The sequence below is a fragment of the Anas platyrhynchos genome, chromosome 33 (genome assembly GCF_047663525.1).
Source record: "Anas platyrhynchos isolate ZD024472 breed Pekin duck chromosome 33, IASCAAS_PekinDuck_T2T, whole genome shotgun sequence".
Classification (NCBI taxonomy): Eukaryota; Metazoa; Chordata; class Aves; order Anseriformes; family Anatidae; genus Anas; species Anas platyrhynchos.
This window is the reverse complement of record NC_092618.1, coordinates 9,567,990-9,588,835: the sequence shown is the minus strand read 5'-3', so window position 1 is coordinate 9,588,835 and position 20,846 is coordinate 9,567,990. Positions and strand designations below refer to the sequence as shown.

Sequence of the window (20,846 nt, the reverse complement as noted above, 5' to 3'; positions counted from 1 at the left end):
TCGGCGGGCCCTGTGAGGAGAATGAGGGGAAAAAGGGAAAAAATAGTAAAATTGGGAAAATTGAAGCGTAAGGGGTGCGGGGGAGTCTTATTTTTTAAATAGGTTTCCCCCCCATCGATGTGAGTGAGGAAGAAAGGGAGAAATGTGGGTTTTGAAATTGGGAAGGAAAGTGCAGATTTTGAGGAAAATTGGGAGAAAAAACCCGGATTTTGAACAAAAACAGGAAAATCAACCCAGAATTTGAAGAAAACTGGGATGAGAAGCCCGGGTTTTGAATAAAATTGGGATGAAAAGACCAGGATTTGAGCACAACCAGGAGGAGAAGCCCAGAATTAGAAGAAAAATATGAAAATAAACCCAAAATATGAAGAAAACCGTGAATATAAGCCTGGATTTCCAATAAAACTGTGAAAAGAAACACAGATTTTGAACAAAACTGGGATGGAAAACCCAAATTTTGAATAAAACTGTGGAGATAAGCACAGAATTTGAATAAAACTGTGGAGATCAGCCCAGAATTTGAAGGAAACCATTAAAATAAACCTGGATTTTGAAAAAAAATTGGGATGGAAAGCCCAGATTTTGAATAAAACTGTGAATATAAGCCTGGATTTCAAATAAAACTGGGATGGAACGCCCGGATTTTGAACAAAACCGTGAAGACAAGCCCAGAACTTGAAAAACAACAACAACAACAAAAAAAAACAAAACATGAAAATATGAAAATAAACCCAGATTTCGCACAAAATTGGGATGGAAAGCCCAGAATTTGAATAAAACCATGAAAATAAACCTGGATTTCGACCATAACTGCGAATAAACGTCCAGAAGTTGAACAAAACCGTAAAATAAACCCAGATTTTGGACAAAATTGGGATGGAAAGTCCAGAATTTGAACAAAACCGTGAAGATAAGCCCAGAATTTGAATGAAACCATGAAAATAAATGTGGATTTTGACCAAAACCGCGAATATAAGCCCAGAACTTGAATTAAACTGTAAAATAAACCTGGATTTCGAGGAAATCTGGGATGGAAAGCCCAGATTTTGAATAAAACTGTGAAGATCAGCCCAAAATTTGAAGGAAATAATTAAAATAAACCCGGATTTTGGAGACATCTTAATTTTACTTCATCCTCATGACCCTCAGCGCCCCCCACCAGAAGGCTCAAGGGGAGGAGTTGATGGAAATTAATTTTTGGAGCTAATTTGAATATGAAGTGGGACAGGTTATGAATATGTATGAGCATCATAGGAAACCTCATGAATATGTAAATTTTTCCTGCATATAATCAAAGCAATTTGCCGAATTTTGGTGGGACCACCCCCCGTGCTAAAAAAAATCCCTACTTTAAAATCTTACTGATTTTGGAGTCATCTTTCCGTAAGCCAAGGCCACGCCCACTTCATTAAGCTTCATTTGAATATATTTGCATATCCCCCAACCTCACGGAGCTGTATAGCGGGAGAAAAAGGGGAGAAAAAGCAAATTTGGGGCAAAAAGCTGCCCCCGAGCTGCCCTGAGGCACGCTGCTTTTAATGGAAGAACCACTAAAGACGGTCAAAAATCCAAAAAACGCCTTTATTTGCACAGCTCCCAAACCTGCCGCATCTCCCACCCGCTGCTGGGGGAAAATGGCCAAAATGCCTTTTTCCGCCTTTTTTTTTTTGGGTGCCCCCCCCCCAGGGTTAAAAGCGCAGCGAGTGGCCCCCTGTGAGGGGCTGGGCACACTGCACGCCAAAAAAACGCCAAAAAGGGGTGTTGTGAGACCACATCGTAACCCACTCCCCCCCCCAAAAAAACACAAATAAACAAAAAAGCTCAAAAAAAACACAAAAATACCTCAAAAACACCAAAACCCAAAGTTAGAGGTGATGCAAGAAAACCACAGCAAACGCAACCAAACTGGCAATAAAAAAAAAAAAAGCTTCTCCCCAGGCGTGAAATGGGAAAAATAAGGAAATTTGGGAAGCAGAGCAGGAGGGATGCTTGGCGAGACCCTAAATCTCCTGGTTTCAACCCAAAGTCAACACCCACAGAGAGCTGATTTGGGGACAAACCTGGCACTTGGGCAAAGTCCCCGATGCCCGTTTTGGGGACAACGTGCCCATTTTGGGGACGGGCTGGCAGCAATTCCAATTTTAGGTGTGAAAATTGGCAATTTTGGGGGCCCGCAAGCAGCGCGCGTGGCAACCGTGAGCCGTTTTGGGGAGATTTTGATTTTTTTGGGGGTCTGCTCCAAAAAAAAGCATCCCGCCTTTGTGAAATCTGCTCCGGGTCTTAGAAATAAGAACGAACCTGCAGGGGAGAAAAAATAAATAGGAAAATAGAAAAAATAGGAAAAAGATAAGGAAAAATGAAAAAAAAAAGGAAAAAAAGGAAAAAGGAAGAAAATCGAAAGGAAAAAATTTAAGTGCAGTGAGTGCAGAAAATCCTTTTTTTTTTTTTTATAAATAATTTTTCCCCCTCATCAATGTGGTGAGTGGGGAAGAGACGGGGAAACCAGGAGAAATGTGGATTTTGAAGAAAATTGGGAAGGAAAGTCCAGATTTTGAACAAAATCGGGAGAATAAGCCTGGATTTGAACACAACCAGGAGGAGAAGCCCAGAATTAGAAGAAAAACACGAAAATAAGCCAAAATATGAAGAAAACCATGAATATAAGCCTGGATTTCCAATAAAACTGTGAAAAGAAACCCAGATTTTGAACAAAAGTGGGATGGAAAGCCCAGATTTGAATAAAACCGTGAAGATAAACCCAGATTTTGAAGAAAACCATGAAGACAAGCCAAAAACTTGAAAAAAAACATGAAAATAAACCCGGATTTTGAACAAAATTGGGATGAAAAGCCCAGAACTTGAATAAAACCATGATAATAAATGTGGATTTTGACCAAAACCATGAATATAAGTCCAGAACTTGAAGAAAACTGTAAAATAAACCTGGATTTCAAACAAAATTGAGATGGAAAGCCCAGAATTTGAATGAAACCACAAAAATAAACTCAGATTTCAAACAAAAGCGTGAAGATAAGCCCAGCACTTGAATGAAACTGTAAAATAAATCTGGATTTCGAGCAAAACTGGGGTGAAAAGCCCAAATTTTGAACAAAACCGTGACGATAAGCCTGGATTTCAACCAAAACCGTGAAGATAAGCCCAGAACTTGAACAAAACCGTAAAATAAACCCGGCTTTCAAACAAAACCACAAAGAAAAGCCTGCAATTTCAACAAAACCGTGAAAATAATTTGGGTTTCCAACAAAACCATGAAAATAATTTGGGTTTCCAACAAAACCATGAAAATAATTTGGATTTCCAAGAAAACCATGAAAATAATTTGGATTTCCAAGAAAACCATGAAAATAATTTGGATTTCCAAGAAAACCATGAAAATAATTTGGATTTCCAACAAAACCATGAAAATAATTTGCATTTCCAACAAAACCATGAAAATAATCTGCATTTCCACCAAAACCATGAAAATAATTTGCATTTCCAACAAAACCATGAAAATAATTTGCATTTCCACCAAAACCATGAAAATAATTTGCATTTCCAACAAAACCATGAAAATAATTTGGATTTCCACCAAAACCATGAAGTTAAGCCCAGCACTCGAACCCAACCGTAAACTAAACCCAAATTTTGACCGAAACGGGGACGGAACGCCGGGGTTTTTGGCCACGTGGACCGGGCGTCAATCTGCTTTTTTGCCCAATCTCTGGAAAACGCTGACGGCGCCGGCGTCGTCCATGCGGGCGCTGAGGGCGTCGCTGCTGCTGCTCACCTTGGCGCTGCCCCAAGTCCTCTTGATGGTCACCCGAAATTCGGGTGGCTTTTTGCTCCGGCTGCTGCTGACGCTGCTGTCCTGAGCCACCGGGCTGTTTTGGGGGGGCTGCGTCTTGCCCCCGGTGCGGCGTCGGGGGGGCTCCGAGGTTTGGGCTTTGGCTTTGATGATTTTCCCCGTTTCGGGGGCGTCTTTTTGGGGTTTTTTGAGGACGCCGGCGTAGGGCAGGACGGAGCCTTCGTCGTCGTCGTCGTCGCTCTCCGCGTTCTTGCCGCCGGCCGGAGTTTCGCCCAGCCTGCTGAACACCCCTGTGGGCTGGGGGGGGGGACAAGGGGGGCGTAAGAACAAAATTTGGGTCCCCCCGCCCTCATTTTGGGTGCTGGCTTTGCCCTCACCCCGTTTGCGCAATAACAAAGGGACCCCCTCACGCGTTTCGGGGTGAAAATCACCAAAAAACGGCCAATAAAATAAAATTCTCTATTTTTTTCCAGCTTCCAGAGCACCAAAAAACCCAACTGCGTCCCAAATTGAAGGGTGAAAATCGAGGCACGGAAAGAGAATCCTCATTTTGGTGGTCGGGCTCCGTGATCCTGAAGGTTTTTCCAACCTAAATTCTACAACGACCGAAAAATGCCCCAAATTTCCTCCAGCGCGTTTCCAGTTTGGGCTTTTTCTCAGGGTTTTTCCCCCAAAACGCGTCCCTGCTGCGCTCACCTTGCCGGCCGCCGCGTCTGATTTTGTTTCAGCTCCCAAGCGGTCGAAAACCGATGTCCTCTGCAGACCTGGTGGGGTTTTTTGAGGAAGAAAACACAGTTTTGAGAACTTTAGGGGGGAAAGTGGAAGAGGATGGGGAGGCACCGCCAGTAAAAAAAACATGTAAAAAAACGCAGAAATCCCATTAAATAAGTGCTCCGAGAGTGCTTTCTGCTCCTCCTGGTGCCTGTTTTAATTCATAAAATTTAATTTATTCCCTTTTTTTAATTTATAAATATGGTTTTTAGAGAAATAAAAGCCAATTTTACGGGTTGCAGCAACTCGTTATCTTTATAAAACCACGTAATTAAGACGAGATTTTTAACGGCTCGGGATCGCCGCGGGACGGAGGCCACGGGGCTCATCCCCCCGGGGTTTTTGGGGTCCCCAAAACGCCCCCGGGGTGGTCCCGAGGGGCTTTGGGGTCGCTACCTTTGGCCGCCTGCTGCTCCAGGATCTTTTTGGTGCGCGGCGTGGTGCCTTTGGGCATGGTGATCACGTATTTGCCCTCCATCTCCGCCGTCACGCGGCGCCGCTTGGCCGGCACCGGCGCGGGGCTCCCGCTTTCCGCCTCACGCAGACCTCAGGAGGGGGGAAAAAAACAAGGAGAAGCTAAAACAGCAAGAATTAGCCCCAAAAGAGCACCTAGGGGGGAAAACCACCTCTTAAACCCCCACGGATTTGGGGAGAGGCGCGATTTGGGGCAAAAAGTCGCCCAGGGTGGCCGTGCGAGCGCTCCCTCTGTACTCAACGCTCTTCCTCCCCACCCAAACTCTTCCTCCTCGCCCGTGCTCTTCCTCCCTGCCCACCCTCTTCTTCCTCGCCCCTGCTCTTCCTCCCTACCCGCGCTCTTCGCCGCCAGCTTGTTGGAGACGGTGACGGAAATTTTGGAGGTGTCGGGCCGGCGGGTGGGGGTGGCGGGCGGCGAGTCCCGGCTCAAGCTGTTGGCGATCATGCGGGAGGCGGCTGGAAGCAGAGTTGGGGGCCCCACCGTGAATTAAAGCCCCCCCAAAGGATTTTTTTTGTAAAAAACGAGGATTTTGGGGGTTGTTGAGCCCGCACTCACCGCTGCTGGCGTTGCGGCGCAGCTCCGCCGGCGCGCTCGGGGGGCTCAGCGCCTCGGTGGCCGCCTTGCACATCTCCTGCGGGGGGTGCGAGCTCCATCAGCACCCCTAAAACCCCCCCCAAATACCCTTCCCAGTCCAAAAACCGGTTAATCCCAGTCCCAAACTGGTCGGGGAGGCTCCTACCTGCCTGTAAACCACTTTGGCGTGCTTGAGGATGGCGATGATGTCCCCCACGATGGTGATGCCCAGCTCGTTCATGATCTCCTTGTTGAGGTCCAGCAGCATGTTCTTCTGGATCCTGCGGGGACATCGGGAAGGAATCCTAATTACAAGCTTAATTAAAGCCCAGCGAGCCTAATTAAGCCCAGGATTAACCCAGCAGGAGCTGCGACGCGACGCAGCGGTGCCAATAACGAAGCTCAACCCAGGTTAATTTAAAAAAAATAATGAAACGAGAGGAAAATTGGAGATATTGTTGAGATATTGTTGGGTTCTGCTCTTCCTTGCACAGTTTTGGGTCAAAAAGAGGAGTTTAGAGGCACAGAAGGTAAGAAAAACGAAGTTTGGCGCAGATTAATTAGCAAAATGAGCAGAAAATGGGGCAGGCTGCTGGGTTTTGCTCTTCCTCGCCCAGTTTTGGGTCAAAAAGAGGAGTGTGGAGGCCGGTGTTGATAATGAAAACGGAGCTCGGCCCCGGTTAATTAAAAAAATTAATGAAACGAGAGAAAAAATGGAAGGGCGCAGAGAATAAATTGTGAATTTTTATTAATTTGGCTCTTCCTCCCAAAGTTTTGGGTCAAAAAAAGGAGTTTAGAGGCGTGGGAGAGAACAAAACCAAAGCTCGGCCCAGATTAATTAACAAAATGAGCAGAAAATGGGGCAGGCTGCTGGGTTTTGCTCTTCCTTGGGCATTTTCAGGTGAAAAACGACGGATTTGGGGGCTCTCCCCACCTGTTATCCACGAACATCACGGCGTAGTTGACGGCGGGGCCGGGGGGGATCCCGGCTTCCTTGAAGAACTGGATCCACTCCGACGTCGCTGCCGAAAGAGCATGCCAAAAAGGACCAAAAATGAGTCAAATTAATAAAAATTCGCAATTTATTCCCCGCGCCCACCCCCCGCGGATCCCGTGGGGTTTGGGTTTTTTTTTTGGGGTGGTTTTGCAGGGTTTTGGAGCTCCCCAGCCCTTGTTTTTATTTTTTTTTAGGGTTTTAGGACACTCACCCATCGTCACCGACACCATCACCGGGCCCCCCCTCCCCCTGCCCGGGGGGGGGCTCCGCGCGTGGGGCTCAGCCCTCGCCGCCTGCCTGGAATGGGGCAAAGGGGGGGGGTGAAACACCCCCCAACACACCCCCAGACCCCAAATCCCCCCCCAAACCCCCTCATTCCCCCCCCCAGGCCCCCAAATACCCCCTCCAAACCCCCCTTCTGTCCCCCCCGGCCCCCAAATACCCCCCTCAGCCCCCTTCTGCCCCCCCCCAGGCCCTCTTCTGCCCCCCAAAGCTCCACCCAGCCCCCAAATACCCCCCCCCAAACCTTCTTCTGCCCCCCCCAGCCCCCCTTCTGCCCCCCCCAAGGCCCCTTCTGCCCCTCCCAGGGCCCCAAATACCCCCCTCAGCCCCCTTCTGCACCCCCAAAACCCCCCCAGGCCCCCAAAGCCCCCCTTCTGCCCCTCCCAGGCCCCCTTCTGCCCCACCCAAGGCCCCCCCAGGCCCCCAATGCCCCCCTGTGACCCCCCCCAGCCCCCCTTCTGCCCCTCCCAGGCCCCCAAATACCCCCAAATACCCCCCTCAGCCCCTTTCTGCCCCCCCCGGCCCTCTTCTGCCCCCCCAAGTCCCCCTCAGGCCCCAATGCCCCCCTCCTACCCCCCCCCAGGCCCCCAAATATGCCCCTCAGCCCCCTTCTGCCCCCCCCCAGGCCCCCAATACCCCCCTCCGCCCCCCCCCAGGCCCCCAAATAACCCCCTCAGCTCCCTTCTGCCCCCCCGAACCTCCCCCAGGCCCCCAAATAATCCCCAAATACCCCCTCCGACCCTCTTCTGCCCCTCCCAGGCCCCCAAATGCCCCCCTCAGCCCCTTTCTGCCCCCCCCCAGGCCCCCAATGCCCCCCTTCTGCCCCCCCCAAGGCCCCCCCAGGCCCCCAGTGCCCCCCCCAGCCCCCCTTCTGCCCCTCCCAGACCCCAAATACCCCCAAATACCCCCCCTCAGCCTCCTTCTGCCCCCCCCAACCCTTTTCTGCCCCCCCCAACCCTCTTCTGCCTCACCCAAAGCCCCCCCAGGACCCCAAATCCCCCCCTCAGCCCCTTTCTGCCCCCCCCCAGGCCCCCTCAGGCCCCCAATGCCCCCCCCCCAACCCCCCTTCTACCCACCCCCGGACCCCAAATCCCCCCCTCACCCCCTCCTTCCCCACCCTTCCACCCCCCCCAGCCCCTTTTTTGCCCCCCAGACCCCCCCCGGCCCCCCCCTCACCTCCCGGCCCCCGCCGCGCCCCATCCCTGCCGGCTCCAGGCCTCACCGGAAGTAGCCACCACCGAGATGCCGGAAGCGGCCCCGGGCGCCGCTCTAACCCCACGCACGCGCCGTGGCCGCTCTAGGCAGCGGCGGCCCCGTTGGGAGCAAAGGGCGCGGCGACCATAGAGACGAGCGCTGGAGGACCCGGGGCCTCCCGCCCCCCCCCCCGGGACCTCCGGTATGGGGTGGGGGGGGGGGGGAACCAGGCCCCGGCCCTAAAATAAGGCCCTAAAAAGGGTCCTGGCCCTAAAACAGTGCCTGATCCTAAAGCTGCACCCCCAGGCGTGCCCTAAATCACGTCCCGGCCCCAAATCTGCCCAAATTTTGTCCTGGATTTTGGGTTTTTTTAGTCCTGGCCCCAAATGTGGCCCCGGTCCCAAATAACGGCCTGGTCCTGGCCCTAAACCCAGTTCTGGACCTAAATCCACTTCTGAGCCTAAATCCAATTCCTAAACCCCTAAACCCAGATCCCAAACCCCTAAAACCAGTTCCTAAATCCGTAAACCCAGTTCCTAAACCCAGATCCTAAACCCTAAACCCAAATCCTAAACCCCTAAACCCTGATCCTAAACCCAGTTCTGACCCTAAGCCCAGTTCCTAAACCCCTAAACCCAATTCCTAAACCCTAAACCCAAATCCTAAACCCTAAACCCAAATCCTAAACCCCTAAACCCTGATCCTAAACCCAGTTCTGACCTTAAGCCCAGTTCCTAAACCCCTAAACCCAGATCCTAAACCCCTAAACCCAAATCCTAAAACCCTAAACCCTGATCCTAAACCCCTAAACCCAATTCCTAAACCCAGTTCTGACCCTAAGCCCAATTCCTAACCCCCTAAACCCGCCCCTAATCGTGGCTCTGGCCCTAAATGTGCCCCAAACGCTGTCCTAACCCTAGCCCTAAACGTGTCCTCGATGTCATCCCGGTCTTGGCCCTAAACTGGGCTCTGACCCCAAAAAGGGCCCTGCAGCTGTTCCCGATCCTAAACATGTCCCAAATGTTGTAGGAAGCCTGGTCCTGGCTTTAATGCCTGCCCTAAACACGTTCCTGGCCCTAAACATCCTCCAAATACTGTCCTAATCCTGTCCCTAAACATGTTCCTGATCCCAAACCCCTCTCCGACCCTAAATTACGGCTGGGAGAGGGCCAAACCCCAAATAAACCCAAATCACCCCCACCCACGGCCCCATCCCAACCCCTCTACTGCCCCCGGGCAGGGTTTTGGGGCACCCTAAAATCCCCCGGAGAGGGTTTTTGGGAACCCTAAAAGCCCTTTTTTGGGGCGGGAGGGAAATAGGGGCAGGGCCGAGTTCCCCTCCCCGTCCCCAGGGCACGTGAGCGCGTCGGCCCCGTGAGTCAGCGCGGGGCCCCAAAAACCACCGAAATCCCGATTTGGGTTTTTTTTCCCACAGCCTCGGCCCCCGGAGACCCGCGACGATGAAGCCTTGTGGGGTCTACGAGCAGGTAGGGCGCTGGCGGCACCCCAAAAATCCCAAATTTGGGGGGTCCCGGAGCTCCCTGCCCCTTGCTAGCACCCAAAAAATCCCAAATCGGGGCATCCTGAAGCTCCCTGCTGCCTCCTACCATCCCAAAATCCCAAATTGGGGTGTCCCTGAGCTCCCAGCCCCCTCCTAGCACCCCAAAAATCCCAAATTGGGGCGTCCCAAATCTCCCTGCACCCTGCTAGCACCCCAAAACCCCAAATTGGGGTGTCCCAAATCTCCCTGCCTCCTTCTAGCACCCAAAATCCCACATAGGGGTGTCCCTGAGCTCCCTGCACCCTGCTAGCACCCCAAAAATCCCAAATTGGGGCATCCCGAAGCTCCCTTCCCCCTCCTACTACCCCAAAAATCCCAAATTGGGGAGTCCCAAACCTCCCTGCTCCCTCCTAGCACCCCAAAAATCCCAAATTAGGGTGTCCCAAAGCTCCCAGCCTCTTCCTAGCACCCCAAAAATCCCAAATCGGGGCGTCCCGAAGCTCTCAGCCCCCTCCTAGCACCCCAAAAATCCCAAATTGGGGTGTCCCAAAGCTCCCAGCCCCCTCCTAGCACCCCAAAACCCCAAACTGGGGTGTCCCAAATCTCCCTGCCTCCTCCTAGCACCCCAAAAATCCCAAATTGGGGAGTCCCAAACCTCCCTGCTCCCTCCTAGCACCCCAAAAATCCCAAATTGGGGCATCCCAAAGCTCTCAGCCCCATGCTAGCACCCCAAAAATCCCAAATTGGGGCATCCCGAAGCTCTTAGCCCCATGCTAGCACCCCAAAAATCCCAAATTGGGGCATCCCGAAGCTCCCTTCCCCCTCCTACCATCCCAAAACCCCAAATTGGGGTGTCCTGAAGCTCCCAACCCCATGCCAGCACCCCAAAATCAGCTTCATGACCATTTTTGGGGGGATTCACCCCAAAAAAACCCTGCAGCTGGAGCCTCCCGAGGAGCCCCCGGCGCATCCCGGCCGATTCGCACCCAAGGTAAACCCCCCCCCGAAAAAAAAAAAAAAAAAAAAAAAAACAAAAAACGGGCCGAAAACCCCAATTTTTGGGGCTGGCTTCCCCTTTTTCGTCCTCCCCGCAGCCCGCCCTGCTGGCCGCCGTCCTGCTCGCCCTCCTCTTCCTCTTCTTCCTCCACTTCTTCCAAATCTGCTCCAGCTCCGCGCTTCGACGCCGCGACGAACCCTGCTCCGACCCGTGCCGGTGCGTGTTTTTTTTCCCCAAATCTCCTTTTTTTCACCTTTTTTTTCCCAAAATCTCCTTTTTTCACCTTTTTTTTCCCCAAATCTCCTTTTTTTCACCTTTTTTTTTTCCCCAAATCACCTTTTTTTCCCCAAATCTCCTTTTTTTCACCTTTTTTTTCCCCCAAATCTCCTTTTTTTCACCTTTTTTTTCCCAAATCTCCTTTTTTTCACATTTTTGTTTTTTTCCCCAAATCTCCTTTTTTTCACCTTTTTTTTTTCCCAAATCTCCTTTTTTTACCTTTTTTTTCCCCAAATCTCCTTTTTTCCCCCTTTTTTTTTCACCTTTTTTTTTCCCCAAATCTCATTTATTTCACCTTTTTTTTTTCACCTTTATTTTTTTCACTTTTTTTTTTCACCTTTTTTTTCCCCAAATCTCCTTTTTTTCACCTTTTTTTCCCCCAAATCTCCTTTTTTTCACCTTTTTTTCCCCCAAATCTCCCTTTTTTCACTTTTTTTTTTCCCAAATCTCCTTTTTTTCACTTTTTTTCCCAAATCTCCTTTTTTTCACCTTTTTTTTCCCAAATCTCCTTTTTTTCACATTTTTGTTTTTTTCCCCAAATCTCCTTTTCTTCACCTTTTTTTCCCCAAATCTCCTTTTTTTCACTTTTTTTTCCCAAATCTCATTTTTTTCACCTTTTTTTTTCCCCAAATCTCCTTTTCTTCACCTTTTTTTTCCCCAAATCTTCTTTTTTTCACTTTTTTTTCCCAAATCTCCTTTTTTTCACTTTTTTTCCCAAATCTCCTTTTTTTCACCTTTTTTTTTCACCTTTTTTTTCCCCAAATCTCCTTTTTTTCACCTTTTTTTTTCACCTTTTTTTTTCCCCAAATCTCCTTTTTTTCACCTTTTTTTTTCACCTTTTTTTTCCCCAAATCTCCTTTTTTTCACCTTTTTTTCCCACCTTTTTTTTTTTCCCCAAATCTCCTTTTTTTCACCTTTTTTTTTCACCTTTTTTTTTTTTCCCCAATCTCCTTTTTTTCACCTTTTTTTTTTTTCACTTTTGTTTTTTTTTCCCAAATCTCCTTTTTTCACCTTTTTTTTTTTCACCTTTTTTTTTTTTTCCAAATCTCCTTTTTTTCACCTTATTTTTTTTAGGATCGTTCTGGTCGAGAGCATCCCGGAGGGGATGAGCTACGGGGGCCCCGGGAGCCCCTCCACGTTCGACGCGTGGCTGAACCTTGTCGGCAGCGCCCGGCGCAGCCTCGACGTTGCCGCCTTCTACTGGACCATGACCAACGAGGACACGCACACCCAGGAGCCTTCGGCCTCGCAGGTCAGCGGGGCGAGGAATTATCGCGATAAACCCCACTGATGGGGAACCAGATCCCATTTTTGCCGGGAATTATCGCGATAAACCACCAGTGTGGGAGCCAGATCCCTTTTTGCCATGAATTATCGCGATAAACCAATGGTGGGGAGCCGGATCCCCTGCTGCCGGATCCCTTTTTGCCGTGAATTATCGCGATAAACCACACTGATCGGGAGCCAGATCCCCCTCTGCCATGAATTATCGTGATAAACCACCAGGGTGGGAGCCGGATCGCTTTTTGCCATGAATTATCGCGATAAACCACTGGTGTGGGAGCTGGATTCCTTTTTTGCCATGAATTATCGCGATAAACCACTGGCGGGGAGCCGGATCCCCTGCTGCCGGATCCCTTTTGCCGTGAATTATCGCGATAAACCACACTGATCGGGAGCCAGACACCCCTCTGCCATGAATTATCTCGATAAACCACTGACGGGGAGGCAGATCTCTTGTTGCCGTGAATTATCGTGATAAACCACTGGTGTGGGAGCCAGATCCCCTGGTGCCTGATCCCTGACTGCTGTGAATTATCGCGATAAACCACCGGGGTGGGAGCTGGATCCCTTTTTGCCGTGAATTATCGCAATAAACCACACTGATGGGGAACCAGATCCCCCTCTGCCATGAATTATCGCGATAAACCACCAATGGGGAGCCATATCCCTTGTTGCTGTGAATTATCGCGATAAACCACACTGAGAAACCACACCAGATCTCTTACTGCCATGAATTATCGCGATAAACCACTGGGGTGGGAGCTGGATCCCTTTTTGCCAGGAATTATCACGATAAACCACACTGATGGGGAACCAGATCCCCCTCTGCGTTAAATTATCGCGATAAACCACCAACGGGGAGACAGATCTCTTGTTGCCGTGAATTATCGCGATAAACCACACCGATGGGGAACCAGATCCCCTGCTGCTGTGAATTATCGCGATAAACCACTGGCAGGGAGCCAGATCCCATTTTTGCCATGAATTATCGCGATAAACCACACCGGTGGGGAGCCATATCCTTTGTTGCTGTGAATTATCGCGATAAACCACACTGAGAAACCACACCAGATCCCCCTCTGCCATAAATTATCGTGATAAACCACGCTGATGGGGAACCAGATCCACCTCTGCCATGAATTATCGCGATAAGCCACCAATGGGGAGACAGATCTCTTGTTGCCGTGAATTATCGCGATAAACCACTGGTGTGGGAGCTGGATCCCTTTTTGCCGTGAATTATCGCAATAAACCACACTGATGGGGAACCAGATCCCCCTCTGCGATAAATTATCGCGATAAACCACACTGATAAACCACACCAGATCCCCCTCTGCCATAAATTATCGTGATAAACCACGCTGATGGGGAACCAGATCCACCTCTGCCATGAATTATCGCGATAAGCCACCAATGGGGAGACAGATCTCTTGTTGCCGTGAATTATCGCGATAAACCACCGGTGTGGGAGCTGGATCCCTTTTTGCCGTGAATTATCGCAATAAACCACACTGATGGGGAACCAGATCCCCCTCTGCGATAAATTATCGCGATAAACCACACTGATAAACCACACCAGATCCCCTTCTGCCATGAATTATCACGATAAACCACCAATAGGGAGACAGATCTCTTGTTGCTGTGAATTATCGCGATAAACCACACTGATAAACCACACCAGATCCCCCTCTGCCATGAATTATCGCGATAAACCACCAATGGGGAGACAGATCTCTTGTTGCTGTGAATTATCGCGATAAACCACACTGAGAAACCACACCAGATCCCCCTCTGCCATAAATTATCGCGATAAACCACACTGATAAACCACACCAGATCCCCCTCTGCCATGAATTATCGCGATAAACCACCAATGGGGAGACAGATCTCTTGTTGCTGTGAATTATCGCGATAAACCACACTGAGAAACCACACCAGATCCCCCTCTGCCATAAATTATCGCAATAAACCACCGTCGAGGAGCCGGCTCGCACCCGTCGCAGCTCACTGCGCGTGTCCGCTCAAGCGTTGGGTGTTTTTTTTTTGTTTTTTTTTGTTTTTTTTTTTTTGTTCATTTTTTTTGCGTTTTCCGGTGGTTTTTGACCACTTCTCTCTTTTTTCCCCCCAAATCTCGGAGCAGGGTGAGCAGATCCTGGAGGAGCTCCTCAAGCTGCCGGCCCGCGGCGTCTCCGTCCGGGTGGCCGTCAACACCCCCACCTCCAAATTCCCCCGAAACGACCTGGAGGCGCTCGAGCGCAGCGGTGAGCGAACCCCCAAAATTGGGACGGCCTCGATGGGGGGTGGGGGTGACCCCGAGGGAGACCCCAACCCCGTTTTTTCCCCCCCCCTCCCCGTAGGCGCCGCGGTGCGGACGGTCGACATGCCCCGGCTCACCCGGGGGGTGCTGCACACCAAATTTTGGATCGTGGACGGCGCCCACCTCTACATCGGCAGCGCCAACATGGACTGGCGCTCCCTCACCCAGGTGAGCCCCAAATTTCCCAAATTTCACGCGAAATTCCGCAATTGCAACCAACGCGCCCAACCGCGCTCCTCTCCCTGCCCCAAAACACAACCCGTTGTGTATTTTGGGGGTCAAACGCCCCCCAAAATCCCCCTCGCTGGTGATGGGACGGGGTCGGTGACTTCGTTGGCGCCCCAAATTTAACGTGAAATTTCACAATTTCAACCAACGCGCCCAACCGCGCTCCTCTCCCCGCCCCAAAACACAACCCGTTGTGTATTTTGGGGGTCAAACGCCCCCCAAAATCCCCCTCGCTGGTGATGGGACGGGGTTGGTGACTTCGTTGGCGCAGGTGAAGGAATTGGGAGCTCCCTCACCCAGGTGAGCCCCAAATTTCCCAAATTTAAACACAAAATTTCGCAATTTCAACCAAGGCGCCCAACCGCGCTCCTCTCCCTGCCCCAAAACACAACCTGTTGTGTTTTTGGGGGGTCAAACGCTCCCCAAAATCCCCCTCGCTGGTGATGGGACGGGGTCGGTGAATTCGTTGGCGCCCCAAATTTAACGTGAAATTTTTCAATTTCAACCAACGCGCCCAACTGCGCTCCTCTCCCTGCCCCAAAACACAACCGGTTGTGTTTTTTGGGGGTCAAACGCCCCCCAAAATCCCCCTCGCTGGTGATGGGACGGGGTCGGTGACTTCGTTGGCGCAGGTGAAGGATTTGGGAGCTCCCTCACCCAGGCGAGCCCCAAATTTAACACGAAATTTCGCAATTTCAACGCGCCCAACCGCGCTCCTCTCCCTGCCCCAAAACACAACCGGTTGTGTTTTTTGGGGGTCAAACGCCCCCCAAAATCCCCCCCGCTGGTGATGGGACGGGGTCGGTGAATTCGTTGGCGCCCCAAATTTAACGTGAAATTTTTCAATTTCAACCAATGCGCCCAACCGCGCTCCTCTCCCCGCCCCAAAACACAACCCGTTGTGTTTTTTGGGGGGCAAACGCCCCCCAAAATCCTCCCCGCTGGTGATGGGACGAGGTCGGTGAATTCGTTGGCGCAGGTGAAGGATTTGGGAGCTCCCTCACCCAGGTGAGCCCCAAATTTCCCAAATTTCACATGAAATTTCAAAATTTCAAGCAACGCGCCCAACCGCGCTCCTCTCCCTGCCCCAAAACACAACCCGTTGTGTTTTTTGGGGGGCAAACGCCCCCCAAAATCCCCCTCGCTGGTGTTGGGACGGGGTCAGTGACTTCGTTGGCGTAGGTGAAGGAATTGGGAGCTCCCTCACGCAGGTGAGCCCCAAATTTCCCAAATTTCACGCGAAATTCCGCAATTGCAACCAACGCGCCCAACCGCGCTCCTCTCCCTGCCCCAAAACACAACCCGTTGTGTTTTTTGGGGGTCAAACGCCCCCCAAAATCCTCCCCGCTGGTGATGGGACGGGGTCGGTGACTTCGTTGGCGCAGGTGAAGGAATTGGGAGCTCCCTCACCCAGGTGAGCCCCAAATTTCCCAAATTTCACGCGAAATTTCGCAATTGCAACCAACGCGCCCAACCGCGCTCCTCTCCCTGCCCCAAAACACAACCCGTTGTGTTTTTTGGGGGCTAAACGGCCCCCAAAATCCCCCTCGCTCGTGGTGGGACGGGGTCGGTGAATTCGTTGGCGCCCCAAATTTAACGTGAAATTTTTCAATTTCAACCAACGCGCCCAACCGCGCTCCTCTCCCCACCCCAAAACACAACCCGTTGTGTTTTTTTGGGGGCAAACGCCCCCCAAAATCCCCCTCGCTGGTGATGGGACGGGGTCGGTGACTTCGTTGGTGCAGGAATTGGGAGCTCCCTCACCCAGGTGAGCCCCAAATTTCCCAAATTTAAACACGAAATTTCGCAATTGCAACCAACGCGCCCAACCGCGCTCCTCTCCCTGCCCCAAAACACAACCCGTTGTGTTTTTTTGGGGGCAAACGCCCCCAAAATCCTCCCCGCTGGTGATGGGACGGGGTCGGTGTCTCCGTTGACGCAGGTGAAGGAATTGGGCGCGGCCGTCTACAACTGCAGCTGCCTGGCGCGGGACCTGGCCAAGGTTTTCGAAGCCTACTGGATTTTGGGGTTGCCCAACGCCTCCATCCCCGCGCCGTGGCCGGCGTCGTTCTCCACCTCCTTCAACATGGAGACGCCGTTGGAGCTCAACCTCAACGACACGCCGGCCGCTGTCTACTTTTCGGTGAGTGCCGGGGCGGGTTTGGGTTTTGGATTATTTTTGATTTTTGATTTTTTTTTTTTTTGGTTTTTGATTTTTTTTTGATTTTTGATTTTTTTTATTTTTGTTTTTTTTTTTTTTATTTTTGATTTTTTTTATTTTTTATTTTTTATTTTTGATTTTTTGATTTTTTTATTTTTTATTTTTGATTTTTTTATTTTTGATTTTTTTTATTTTTGATTTTTTTGATTTTTGTTATTTTTTGATTTTTGATTTTTTTATTTTGTTTTTTTTTTGATTTTTGATTTTTTGATTTTTGATTTTTTGATTTTTGATTTTTATTTTTGATTTTTTTGATTTTTGATTTTTTGTTTTTGTTTTTTTTATTTTTGATTTTTTGATTTTTGATTTTTGATTTTTTTATTTTCGATTTTTTGATTTTTGATTTTTTTTGATTTTTGATTTTTTATTTTTGATTTTTTTGATTTTTGTTTTTTTTAATTTTTTTAATTTTTGATTTTTTTATTTTTGATTTTTTTTTTATTTTTGATTTTTTTGTTTTTGATTTTTGATTTTTTTATTTTTTATTTTTGATTTTTGATTTTTTTTATTTTTTATTTTTTATTTTTGATTTTTTTATTTTTGATTTTTTTGATTTTTTTATTTTTTGATTTTTGATTTTTTTTTATTTTATTTTTTGATTTTTGATTTTTTTATTTTTTATTTTTGATTTTTGATTTTTTTGATTTTTGATTTTTGTTTTTGTTTTTTTATTTTTGATTTTTTGATTTTTGATTTTTTATTTTTTTTATTTTTTTTATTTTTTATTTTTTTTTATTTTTGATTTTTTTTTAATTTTTGATTTTTTTTTTTATTTTTGATTTTTTTTTTGGGGGGGGTGTACTCGGTGTGCTGATGCCCCCTCCCCGCCCCGCAGAGCGCCCCGCCGTCCCTTTGCGCCCCGGGGCGCACCGAGGATCTCCGCGCCCTTCTCAGCATCATCGACGGCGCCGAGGACTTCGTGCACGTGGCGGTGATGAGCTACTTACCCACCATGGAGTTCTCCTACCCCAAAAGGTGCGTGAAACCCCAAAACACCCAAATGTGTTGGCAAGGCTCAAAAATAACGTTTTTTAACCCAAAAAAGATTTTGGCCGGCCATCGATAACCATCTCCGGAAGGCGGTCTTCGAGCGCCGGGTGAAAATTCGGCTCCTGGTGGGCTGCTGGCCGCACTCCAAGGCGGAGATGTTCCCCTTCCTCAAATCCTTGGCCGCCGTGGGTGACAACCGGACCCGTTACAGCGTGGAGGTGGTGGGTACCGGGGGGGGTGGTGACCCCCCGGGGTGTCCCCAACGCCGTCCCGGTGACGTTTTTTTTCCGTAGAGGCTCTTCATGGTGCCGTCGAGCGAGGCTCAAGCGCGGATCCCCTACGCCCGGGTCAACCACAACAAGTACATGGTGACGGAGAAGGCGGCCTACATCGGTGAGCCCCCCCCCCGGCGCCGAAAAATGGTGGTGGTGCTGGTGGGGTCGGATCGTGGGGTGCCCTGCTCCCCTTCCTCTTTTCCTGCTCCTCTTCCTCTTCCTCTGGTTCCTTCCTCTTCCCCATTTCTCCCCTTCCTCTTTTCCTAGCCCCTTTCCTCATCCCCTGCTCCTCTTCCTCTTTCTCTCGTCCCCTTCCTCATCCCCTGACCCCCTTCCTCTTCCCCTTTTTCTCTTCCCCATGTCCCCTTCCTCTTCCCCTGTCCCCTTCCTCATCCTCTGGTCCCTTCCTCTTCCCCTGCTCCTCTTCCTCTCCCCCTGCTCCCCTTCCTCATCCCCATTTCCCCTTCCTCATCCCCATTTCCCCTTCCTCTTCCCCTGCTCCTCTTCCTCTACCCTTGGTCCCCTTCTCCTGCTCCCCTTCCTCTTCCCCTGCCCCCATTCCTCTCTCCCTGGCCCCTTCCTCTCCCCCATTTCCTCTTCCTCTCCCCATTTCCCCTTCCCCATCCCCATTTCCCCTTCCTCTCCCCCATTTCCCCTTCCTCTTTTCCTGCTCCTCTTCCTCTTCCCTGCTCCCCTTCCTCATCCTCTGGCCCCATTCCTCTTCCCCTGCCCCCATTCCTCTCTCCCTGTCCCCTTCCTCATCCCCATTTCCCCTTCCTCTCCCCCATTTCCTCTCCCCCATTTCCCCTTCCTCATCCCCATTTCCCCTTCCCCATTTCCCCTTCCTCTTCCCCTGCTCCTCTTCCTCTACCCTTGGTCCCCTTCTCCTGCTCCCCTTCCTCTTCCCCTGCCCCCATTCCTCTCTCCCTGGCCCCTTCCTCTCCCCCATTTCCTCTTCCTCTCCCCATTTCCCCTTCCCCATCCCCATTTCCCCTTCCCCATCCCCATTTCCCCTTCCTCTTCCCCTGCCCCCATTCCTCTCTCCCTGGCCCCTTCCTCTCCCCCATTTCCTCTTCCTCTCCCCATTTCCCCTTCCCCATCCCCATTTCCCCTTCCTCTTTTCCTTTTCCTCTTCCTCTTCCCCTGGTCCCCTTCCTCTTCCCTGCTCCCCTTCCTCATCCTCTGGCCCCATTCCTCTTCCCCGGTCCCCTTCCTCATCCCCTGCTCCTCTTCCTCTTCCTCTGTCCCCTTCCTCCTCCCCATTTCCCCTTCCTCCCCCCCATTTCCCCTTCCTCTCCCCCATTTCCCCTTCCCCATTTCCCCTTCCTCTCCCCCATTTCCCCTTCCCCATCCCCATTTCCCCTTCCTCACCCCCATTTCCCCTTCCCCATCCCCATTTCCTCATCCCCACTTCCCCTTCCTCCCCCCCATTTCCTCTCTCCCATTTCCCCTTCCTCTCCCCCACTTCCCCTTCCTCTCCCCCATTTCCTCTCCCCCATTTCCCCTTCCTCATCCCCATTTCCCCTTCCTCCCCCCCATTTCCCCTTCCTCCCCCCCATTTCCCCTTCCCCATCCCCATTTCCCCTTCCTCTCCCCCATTTCCCCTTCTTCTCCCCCATTTCCCCTTCCTCATCCCCATTTCCCCTTCCTCTTCCCCATTTCCCCTTCCTCTTCCTCTCATCCCCTTCCTCTTCCCCTGTCCCCTTCCTCATCCCCTGCTCCTCTTCCTCTGTCCCCTTCCTCTCCCCCTGGCCCCTTCCTTCCCCCCACTTCCCCTTCCTCCTCCCCACTTCCCCTTCCTCCCCCCCATTTCCTCACCCCCATTTCCTCCCCGCAGGGACCTCCAACTGGTCCGGGGACTACTTCGTGCAGACGGCGGGCTCGGCGCTGGTGGTGCAGCAGTCGGGGGGCGGCGCGGGGGCCCCGGTGCCGGAGCAGCTGCGGGCGGTGTTCGAGCGGGACTGGAGCTCCCAGTACAGCGCCGACATCGGCGACGCCGCGCGCTGGGAGCGGCTCTGCGGGTCCCGCTAGGCGACGAGGGGCTCCGGGTGGTTTTTTTTTGGGAAAAAAGCTTTTTTTGGGGGGTTTTGTTGAAATTAAAGGTGGGTGATGGACCGTCGGGGGGTGTGTGTGTGCCAGTTCTGGGGCACCCCATAATCCCAGGACACCCCATAATCCCGGGACACCCCATGATCCAGGGATACCCCATAATCCCGGGACATCCCATAATCCTGGGACACCCCATAAACCCGGGACACCCCATAATCCCGGGACACCCCATAATTGTGGGACACCCCGTAATCCTAGGACACTCCGTGATCCCAGGACATCCCACAATCCTGGGACACCCCATAATCCTGGGACACCCCATAATTGTGGGACACCCCATAATCCTGGGACACCCCATGATCCCGGGACACCCCGCAGTGCTAGGGCACCCCATAATCCTGGGACACCCCATAATCCCGGGAAACCCCATAATCCCGGGACACCCTGCAGTCCTGGGGCACCCCATAATCCCGGGACACCCCATGATCCTGGGACACCCCATAATCCTGGGACACCCCATAATTCTGGGACACCCCATGATCCCGGGACACCCCATAATTCTGGGACATCCCACAATCCTGGGACATCCCATAATCCAGGGGCACCCC

General features: G+C 50.9%; 2 protein-coding genes across 2 annotated transcripts; one reads left to right on the top strand and one right to left on the bottom strand.

Moving 5' to 3' along the window:
- Nucleotides 1–1,562: 1,562 nt before the first annotated feature.
- On the bottom strand, nt 1,563–8,218 carry C33H19orf47 (chromosome 33 C19orf47 homolog). The gene is made up of 9 exons (XM_072030277.1): nt 8,083–8,218; nt 6,836–6,921; nt 6,562–6,649; nt 5,794–5,908; nt 5,610–5,685; nt 5,387–5,509; nt 4,976–5,125; nt 4,505–4,572; nt 1,563–4,105 (listed from the first exon to the last, which is right to left on the bottom strand). The coding sequence occupies exons 2-9, from the start codon at nt 6,852–6,854 to the stop codon at nt 3,701–3,703; spliced, it is 1,044 nt and encodes a 347-aa protein (XP_071886378.1). The 5' UTR covers nt 6,855–6,921; nt 8,083–8,218; the 3' UTR covers nt 1,563–3,700.
- Nucleotides 8,209–20,308, top strand: PLD3 (phospholipase D family member 3). The gene is made up of 12 exons (XM_072030276.1): nt 8,209–8,302; nt 9,536–9,587; nt 10,542–10,592; nt 10,696–10,814; nt 11,949–12,126; nt 14,299–14,419; nt 14,516–14,643; nt 16,646–16,846; nt 17,760–17,899; nt 17,970–18,135; nt 18,208–18,307; nt 20,027–20,308. The coding sequence occupies exons 2-12, from the start codon at nt 9,561–9,563 to the stop codon at nt 20,218–20,220; spliced, it is 1,425 nt and encodes a 474-aa protein (XP_071886377.1). The 5' UTR covers nt 8,209–8,302; nt 9,536–9,560; the 3' UTR covers nt 20,221–20,308.
- Nucleotides 20,309–20,846: the final 538 nt, after the last annotated feature.